The 9467-nt window shown below is 43.1% G+C and overlaps 1 protein-coding gene across 1 annotated transcript; it reads right to left on the bottom strand.

The window, feature by feature from the left end:
* Positions 1 to 1272: 1272 nt before the first annotated feature.
* Positions 1273 to 7578, bottom strand: ESM1 (endothelial cell specific molecule 1; the record flags this gene model as incomplete). Its single annotated transcript, XM_079548757.1, has 3 exons — positions 7272 to 7578; positions 3531 to 3686; positions 1273 to 1373 (listed from the first exon to the last, which is right to left on the bottom strand). The coding sequence occupies exons 1-3, from the start codon at positions 7570 to 7572 to the stop codon at positions 1273 to 1275; spliced, it is 558 nt and encodes a 185-aa protein (XP_079404883.1). The 5' UTR covers positions 7573 to 7578.
* Positions 7579 to 9467: the final 1889 nt, after the last annotated feature.

The raw sequence follows: 9467 nt of genomic DNA, 5'->3' as shown, positions 1-9467 counted from the left end.
ACTTATGCAGCACAGGTTCGTTCTGTTACGCTACATTCACTTCCTTTATCTGAAGATCCAGTCATTTCCAAACATACCAGAAAACCTATCTCTGTGTGGCATTTTGTGTTACAAATATAATCCAGTTTGGCTTGAATGATGGATGCTGCCAAGTTCCCGAAACACTCTGAAGTATATAAATTATACTGACTAAAATGGGGATGCTTGCTCATGCACATAAGAAATGGAGGGCTTGACACCAAAGCATCACAGAATCCCAGAATGGCTGAGGCTGGAAGGGACCTCTGGAGGTCACCTGGACCAACCCCTGCTCCAGTAGGGTCACCTGGAACTCTGTGAGCTTGGCTGCCCTGTCACTTAACTGAGAGTCCGAGTTTTCCATTCATTTGATTAGATGAGTTCCAGCAGAGTGACAGCTGAGCAACAGCCCATGATGAGGATGGAGAGGATGAAGGTCCACTTGCTGTCCTCTGACCCAGTAAATGGAGGCATTGCTCTAACGGCACCAAAACAGCTGCTTTATAGAAGCATACACATTTAAATAATGCCAAGCAACTTCTTTCTTTTCTGATCCTTCTCTATATATCAGTATAATTTACTAAGTATGCTTTTCTTTCCACAGAATTTAATTTCAGAAGTCCTCCTTAATATGGGATATGCCTGCAGTATTTCAGCAAAGTTCTTCAATATAAATTCAAATGTGTTTTCTCCCTGAAGAAAGGTGTATTTACCTCCAAGCAATTGTCACCAAACTTCCAAAAAGCAGAAAATGACCAGTGACTAACACTGCTTTATTTAATTCGCACCACTGAGCTCTTATGTTGTTGTTATGTTGGTGTGACTAAGGGGCATTGCTTTCTATCCTGGGATTTGTTGACATTCCTTTTTATTGCCTTGGCTCCATACCCATGGTTTCATTCACCCAAACTGTCAACAGAATTCAGTGAGAGCTCTCCTGGACTGAGGCTGCAAAAGTGGGCTTATGATATTATTTAAATGACTTGTGCTCTTTTTTCAATATTACTATACATTCAGAGATCCCCAATGTTTCTTTCTTCAAATACTTATCAAAACAAATATCAAAAATCATATACACTGTACAGTCTATTTTTAAGTAAACATTTTTCTCATGACAAACAGAATCACAATTGGCCTGTAGAGGTTACATTTTCATACGCTATAGATTTACTTCTTTCTTAAAGTGTGTTGTTGCATATTCAATAATCTGTGAGAAATGCATTCTTTATAAAGTCTTATTAGCACAAGTAAATATCAGCGAGGATTTAGCCACTTCATCACGGGGGTGCGAATTGCTTTCTCCTTAACAAATTCCTCTTTTACAGAATTGCCATCCCCCGATGCCATGTCGTTATCTGAAAATATAATAATAAAGTAGATTTCATGGGAATGAGATGATTAGAATAATTTCCTACAGCAACGTCTCTGGTTTTAGGAACATTTCAGAAAAGTCTCAGCTGACAATAATTTTTGCAGGAATTCACCTGATTGTCACCAGTTATCTGGTTGCAGAATTTCTGCCAGATTGTGGAATAAGACAGATGTGCCTCCTAATAGTCTAAGCAAAAAGCAGGTGATATGAGTTTGGTTTTCTCACTGTAATGCTCAGAAATGACATGGAACCAGCCGCATGTTCTCAAAGGGCTGAAGCTGCAGCTATGCTCAGACAGAGGCCAGCTGGCATGCAACAGCCCAATGTATGCCATTAGGCTCTCTTACAGAAAGAAAAAAAAAAAAAAGAAAAAAAAAAGGTAAAATATATCCAGTTTGTCTACTGGAAGTGGTTCCTGGCTCACACTGATTCCTGAGCTGCGACTGAGGTTGCTTGGCAGGGATTGCTGGCCCAGGGCAATGTGTGGCAGCCACTGCCCTACTGTTTGATGAGGAAGGCGACCACACTAATACACAGAAACATGCTCTGGAAGACTTGAAGTCCTCAGGGTAAATGTAGGCATAAGGCCTTCATGGAATACATGGGCCAGAAATACCCAATTAACATACAGAAGTATCCACAGCTGTTTTAATTAACCGAGGATCTGCTCTGAATTATATAGCCACCTCTGAATACCAGTGTTAAATGAAACCTTGTGTGATCATCCTATGAGACACTATGCATAGAGCACCTGGTCTACATCCATCCCACATTTGAGGAATATATGTTGGTGTAACATTTGCATGGGTGAAAAAGTCCCACTTGTTTCCATGGGGTAAGAATTTCATCCTGGCTGGGATAAAACAATATGCACTGAGGGTGTGGAAGTTTTGGGACAAAAGTGAGGGGAAAGTTCTTGAGGCATCAATTAAAAAAAAAGTCTGGAATATAACATAAGTATAGTATCTGAAATACATCTGATAAATAAACTAAGTAGAAAGCAAGGAATATTTTCTTAATGATATTTTAGCCCCTTTTAATCATTTAAATTTAGTCATTTAAAAAAACAAAACAAACAAACAAACAAACAAAAAAACACCTGAAAAGGTGAAGGAACAAAATCATAAAGGAAAATCAGAAAGGATCAGGACTGATCCATCTTGCAAGGTGTTTTGAACAATCACTTTAAACAAAGTACAAGTGTAAGGCAGTTTGTTTCTGTCTAAGCTTTTCTAAACAGTGGAAGAAACATAACAGATATCAATGCTAAAAGGTCTGGATAGCTAAAAATAGCAAGAGAAAAATCAAAACTAGGCAAGAAAACTGTTGTTTAAGGAGAAATAAAATTCAAAGCATTTGGAGTAAAATCCCAGAGAAGCCTCTGGTAAGTCTAGAATTAAATCCGTTGTATTCATTTAAAATCTTCGCATTTGTATTCATTTTGACTGGTACTTGTATTTAAGGTTAGCGTTGTTTGGTTAGGTATACCTCAAGAAAATAAACCAAATGGAAAGAAAAGTTAATCCCAGCTTTGAAAAATTCAGCCTTCACTTCCTCCCTCCTCAAACATTTCAATTTTCCGTATGTTCCCCTTTGTTTGTTTGTTTGCTTGTTTTTTAAATAAGTCTGAGAAGATCTGCTACAGGTTTCAGACACAATCCTAAACATTAGAACTTATTCCAAAAGTATTGCGATTAGCAACTAAACTGAAGCACTTCACTAAACGGATCACTGACAACTAAATATGTAGAATGCTCTGTTTTCAAGGGAAAAAATATGTTATTTTTACCTATATTAGCTGACAGTGGCAATGTTAATATAACGAAATCCTGTTTTGACTTCATGTGAGCTGGTTGATACAAGTCCTCACACATCCTCCCATTGCACAGGTGACACTGCAGTCTTAGTGCACTCAACAGCTGCAAAGAATTTCTCAAATGTTGTGATTTCTGAATGTTTTTACTATGTGTTACTGCTCACCTAACTCCTTGCCTTATGCTAAGGGAGCTGCCAGTCAGAGGAAGCCTTGCGCAGCTAGCTCTTTGCTCAGCTTCACCAAAGCTCACACAGAGCTCACATCGCATGCCAGTAGATCATGTACAAGGAGATTACTAGAACCAGCTGCCCCAGAAAGTCTTACCTGTGTGAGAAATTATTTTTCGTCGATTTGGAGGCTTTGAAGCAGACAGTTGAAAAAATGGGAACTTTAAACACTTCCCAGTGACTCTGTCACAGATGCCAGACGGACAGTTGCAAGTTTTCCTGCACTCCATGCCATAGGTACCGTAGGGACACTCTGAAAAAAAGCAATGCAGCAAAGTATTCCTCAGTGATCGAGGTCAGCTACCAGTGCCCTCAATAGCTGCCTCGGCTTTGTCCTTAGAAGTAGAAAACCTTTTAGTGCCATCCAGACAAACTTTAATGAAAACATTTTGGGATGTTGATTATTTGATACAATATTTTCAAGTTCTAATAATCACAGATTTTCCTTTCCACGCATTATACACATTATATGCATCATTCCTTTTCCTGCAGTTTGTTTACAGTGTGCTACTCTTCACCGAAACTCTTGTAGTTCTAAAATGCAAATAGAATGCAATATGAACACATGAATATGCAGTCATCGAGGCTGTCGTTAGAGGTTAAACACTGCATTTAGAGAAGAAGAATACTTCAGAAAGCTTCTGAGCTCACTGTTTGGACACAAGATCACCTGGTCTGGAGGAGGCGCAGACTCGGTGCTGCCCACGCTGGGGTGCAGAAGGTGCCCCGCAGGCGCCCCGCACGACCCTAGGGAGCTCTCCAGGGTGGCAGTGCATCCTCGCATCCCCAGACATGGGGAGCGCTCCTGCAAACGTCCCAGCACACGTGCAAAGAGTTCTCAGAGAGTGAAGCGCTGCCTGCATATGACAGACAGCAATCAGGCGCAGAGGATTTGCCCCATCCCAGGGTAGATTGCATGACAGGGGATTGTGTGATGTGACTTTGCTACAACGCGTATTTTCCCAGAGTTGTGAGACGCGGTGTCACAGCCCTTGTCATCCTCTGTGTTGCTGTTTGTATCTTTGTAGGACCAGAAGTTAAGAGATAACAACACAGAAATTCCAGCATGAACATGCCCTCTCCAGACACCCCCACAAGAAATCAACCCAGGGAACACATGGAGTGTGCCAGAAGAAAGGTCTGTATTTCAGACGATCCTTTCCATCCCAGGGGCCACCCTAAATGATGAGTCCCAGAGTATTTCCCATTCTAGCCCTTGGAGCACGTTAATCCCTCACTGGACCAAGGACACAGGTAGCCCAGACTCCCACAAAAGCCTCCGGAAGGGCAACGGCCACTTTACGCACTTATAATACTTTTCCTGTCATGTTCTTCTGTTCTCCCCTATTTTGAGCACTAGGACCTTCCAAGCCAGACCTGGTTTCTGTACATTTACCATTCCACAGCAGGCTTACTCTTCTCTGTCCAATCTCTTGAACCAATGCAAATATTTTTCTATACATCCTGGTGTATCTGAAAAGTCAGGATAATGCCCCAAAATGAAGCCAACATTTTACTATTCTCTCTGTACCCACTGGGCACTTTTCCATTAAGGAAAAGTACTGAAAATCCAACCAGTTCCCTGCTGGGCATTCCCTGCTGAGCATCACACAGTGAATCATCGCAGCTTGGAGAACCTCACCAAGTGTTCATATACCTCCTTTCACACACAGTCTTTGATTTGCTGTTTGTGCACATAAAGCAAAACCCAAACCTTGTCACAAGTAAACAGTTTGTGTATGCACAGTCCTCCCTGAAGAACAAGCAGGGCTGACAGCACACATCCCATGAAGCCTTAATCTGTATGTTGTGAGTGCTCAGTTACTCCGCACAGAAAGCTGGGACACAAAGGCAATGGAAATAAGCCCAAATCCAAAGAACTATGTAATGACCCTGGCATCGATGATGCTCTTAAGGTCTGACCGAAATGGGAAATTTTAGCCAATTTTGCAGTTTGTAAGTAATATTCAACAGGGACCTGCTCCTACATAAATTACCAGATAGGTTGCAATGATTTAAGGGAAGCAAGAGTAGATTCTCTCTGTGACAGAAATGTATCTTACCAATGAAAATGCGGAACACCAGTCTTCATAGACTGTTTTGAACAATAATGACATTGCTGCTAATAAAAATATGGAAACCCTTAACGCATTTTTTAGATAAGAACCACGAAGAACATGAATTTGTACTCAGAAAGCTGCTCTGAAACACGCTGTGCATGTTCTAGCCATTCCAGAATTCAGACACTGAAGAACAGGGAGTTCAGGTTATTTTTTGTCCACTACCTAAAAATAAACTGGTTGCATGATATTAGAGAGAATCCAGCCTCCCTGACTCCAGGAATTACTGCAAACACAAAAGTTATTGAAATTAGTAGGTAATCTGCTAAAATAGCTATAAATGGATACCTAAGTTAAGAATACTTGTTCCCACACTTAGTCTGATGGCATTCACATAAGTACAGAAGAAGATTGTGCCGTCTCTGAGCAGAGATGAAAAAAAGAAATTAGAAATGAGCCCCATAATAATAAGTGCAAATCTACCTGTGGGCAATACAAGTCTTAAATACTGATTTACAACTTCAGCTCGGCATGCATTCATTGAGAGTATTTTCTTTGGTTTCTTGGGGAAAAAAAAAATGGTTTTACTCTGTATTTTCAACAGTGCTTCCAAAAATCATCTTCAGAAATTGAGATCTCATCTTCCTCAGCATTTCTTTTTCCACTTTTAACTGTGCCATTGAAAGACATTCATTTGTGATAGTGAAAAATAAAGAATAGTTCAAATAACTGTTAAAATGATTAGAGATGGTACCATGCACTACAGTAATTTTAGTAAAATGAAGATCTGTCATCTATCTCATGAAAGTAATTTTGGTGGGTGCACCAAAGACACGATCCTTACGTGTAAATTCTATCCCTTAGAAACAAAATGAGGGTTTTGAATTTCACCCTCTAACATGCACATGAATTCACCTTCACATCCCAACATAAGTAAAAGCATGCTTTGTGTAAGTCAGTCTGAACAATTTTTGCAGTGCCTGGTCCTCACTCATGCCTTTCACTACGACTATTAATACTCCTAACACTTAACTGCCAAGATGCCTCTGTGTTTAAGGAAGTTATTCAGAGGCATATCTGTATCTACTCACTGAAGTGGTGTGCAGGAAAACATACTGCTTTCATGCTTTGTAAAGCATTATTGTTAATGGCTTATTTTAAAAGCTTTCCCCAACCTCTCAGCAACCTAATTCCTTTTCTCCTTTAGAAGATTCTCGTTTTTGCATGGAGCAATGATGCTCTTAGCTGGAATGTGCTGAGCTGAGGGTAGATGCAGCCTACCTGGCAGCAGCTGCAAGCAGAGGCAGCCCGCACCCTCCTGCTCCCCATCTCCTGCCACAGGGCTCTGCCTGCCCTGACCATGTCCCCATAGCAGCTGAGCACCTCACAGGCAGGAATGAATAAGACACAGCGTCCTTCAGCAAGGCTGGACACGCAGGATTAAGGTCTTTGCGTGCTACACAGAGCCACCATGCAGCTCAGCAGAGGGGTCAGGACAGCTCCTGAGTCTCCAAAGTCTCAACCACAAATCTTATTATCCCTGCACACAACCTATCTGTGCTTTCCCACAGATGTCCCTGATCCTAAACAACGCTCTCCCATCAGTAAGCCTGGCCCTCCTACATGTAACACCTTTTGATAAAGGCAGGTATTTCCGACTTTCCTCTCAGGTAAGAGCTGAGCTGGAAAAACCTCTTTTCAGACCTTGCAAGCAGGAGGCTACACGTAGGCTGCTGTCAAATCACCGCAGTGGGTGCATGCAGTGTGATGGTCTTTACCTTTGCAGATACCGAATTCATCACCAAAATCATCCTCCTCAGTGTAAAACTGGCACTTCAGCCCCGGGCCGCACTTGACACCGTCCATGCCCGAGACCGTGCGATAGCACGTCTCGCCCAGCACTGCCGCGCACACCCGGCAGCAGCCGCAGTCGTCCAGCACCGTCCGCTTACAGCGCAAGGTGCTTTTGCACGCATTACTGTCACAGGGCTCGGGGCAATCGACCGCGTATTTCGCACTCCAAGCAGCTCCAGCGTGTGCAGGCATTAGGAGGAGTGTGAGCAACAGGAAGCCCTTCATGTCTCGCAGGGGTCAACGCTCGGTCCCAGGGAGCAGATTGCGGTGTTCAGCCCGGCGCCTGGTGCGGAGGGAAGCAGAGGTACAGAATCCAAAGCAGTAGCTGCACACATCAGCCTACAAGTTTATGAGCTTTATACAGCGTGTTGCCCACATGCTGCACCGTCGTCAGCTTCCTCAATCCGGCAGCGCTGCTCCTGCCAGCCTCCCTTGTTTCAGTTTATGAAATCCAGGATGAAGGTTGGATTAGCACTCTACTGCCATCCAGGAATTGAAAAGCCTGAGCTGATGTAATCTGTTATGTTTAGTTAGTTGTTTTGCATGAGGGCTGAAAACTCTCACATCCGTCTCAAATGCTCAAGGACGACTGCCAAAAGGGAAAAAAAGAAAAAAAAGAAAAAAAAAAAAGAAAAAAGAAAGCAACAAAACTACACACACACACACACACACACACAAAAAAAAAAAAAAAAAAGAAACAAGAAGGATGCATACCTTCCTTCGGGCCAGCGGCTGCTGGCAGCACCGTTCTGCCCCGAGCACACAGGGAGCCAGGGAGAGTGCACTGGCTGTCTTACGTCCATGGTGATATAGTGATTTTGGACAGAAAAATCTGCACTCTGCCTTTGAGGGGAGGTGGACAGTTGCTGAAAAGTGCAAAATGAGATCATGGCAGTTAGGGTCTGAGCTCAGATATTTCAGTGATGTTTTTCCTGCCTGCTTGAAATAGTACTTTCTAATTGGTATTTAAGTGGAGTTGAACTAAACATCTTACTCAGAGGGTATTGCTAGAATAAGACCAGAATGAAAACAGCATTTTTTGGGCTGTTCTGCAGGAAACTGTGGAAAATGAGATGCCCCTAGCCTCACAGACCAAGAAGAAACCTCCATCCTCTGCCAGCATCAGTCCGCAGCTCCAGCACAGATCAGAGGGACAGATCCGTCCCTCTCTATGCCACCTCCAGTGACCAAGATCTGTGGGACACCCTGGTGATGTTCCTGAGTGAAACCAGTGTGAATAAACAGAAAATAAGCCTGAGTTTTTCCCCCATCCCTCTTAGACTCCATTCTCAGTGCCAAAGCCTTGACAAGAAACAGCAAACAAGCTAGGAGTTCAGTGAGACAGATGAGCCACCAGAGAGATGGAAATTTCTGCTCCAGAGAAATAAAGATCTGCAGGAGAGGAAAAACGGAATAAGCCTAATCATAAATAAATCCGAGAACAGCAAAAGTTGCTGCCACTGAAGTTAGTGGGAATGGAGTCAACATAAACTTGTATGTGACCAGCACACCATTCGGGAATCCTGAATCTTGCATGGGCTGGGGATGCTGCCAGGAGTTTGCCAAATAGAAGAGAGGTCTGGAAATATGCTGGAAATACAGGCAATCAGGACAGACTTCTCTTTATGAATGCAAATGTTCACTGACAAGTCCAAAACAAAATGCTTAGCTCTGCTTTCCTATGGAGAGAAAGAAAAAAACAGCACATTTTATGTTGCATTTGAGAGGATTTTCTCCTGGTCTACAGGGTTATAAAAGCCAGGATGGGATGGGATAGAGTAGGGTAGGGTAGGGTAGGGTAGGGTAGGGTAGGGTAGGGTAGGGTAGGGTAGGGTAGGGTAGGGTGGGATGGGGTGGGATGGGATGGGATGGGATGGGGTGGGATGGGGTGGGATGGGGTGGGATGGGATGGGGTGGGATGGGGTGGGATGGGACAGGATAGGATAGGATAGGATAGGATAGGATAGGATAGGATAGGATAGGATAGGATAGGATAGGATAGGATAGGATAGGATAGGATAGGATAGGATAGGACGGGACGGGACGGGACGGGACGGGACGGGACAGGACAGGACAGGACAGGACAGGACAGGATAGGATAGGATAGGATAGGAGGTGGG

Source organism: Tetrao urogallus (genome assembly GCF_951394365.1).
Source record: "Tetrao urogallus genome assembly, chromosome: Z".
Taxonomy (NCBI): Eukaryota; Metazoa; Chordata; class Aves; order Galliformes; family Phasianidae; genus Tetrao; species Tetrao urogallus.
Note: the sequence above shows the minus strand (reverse complement) of the source record. Positions and strands in the feature narration are given on the sequence as shown.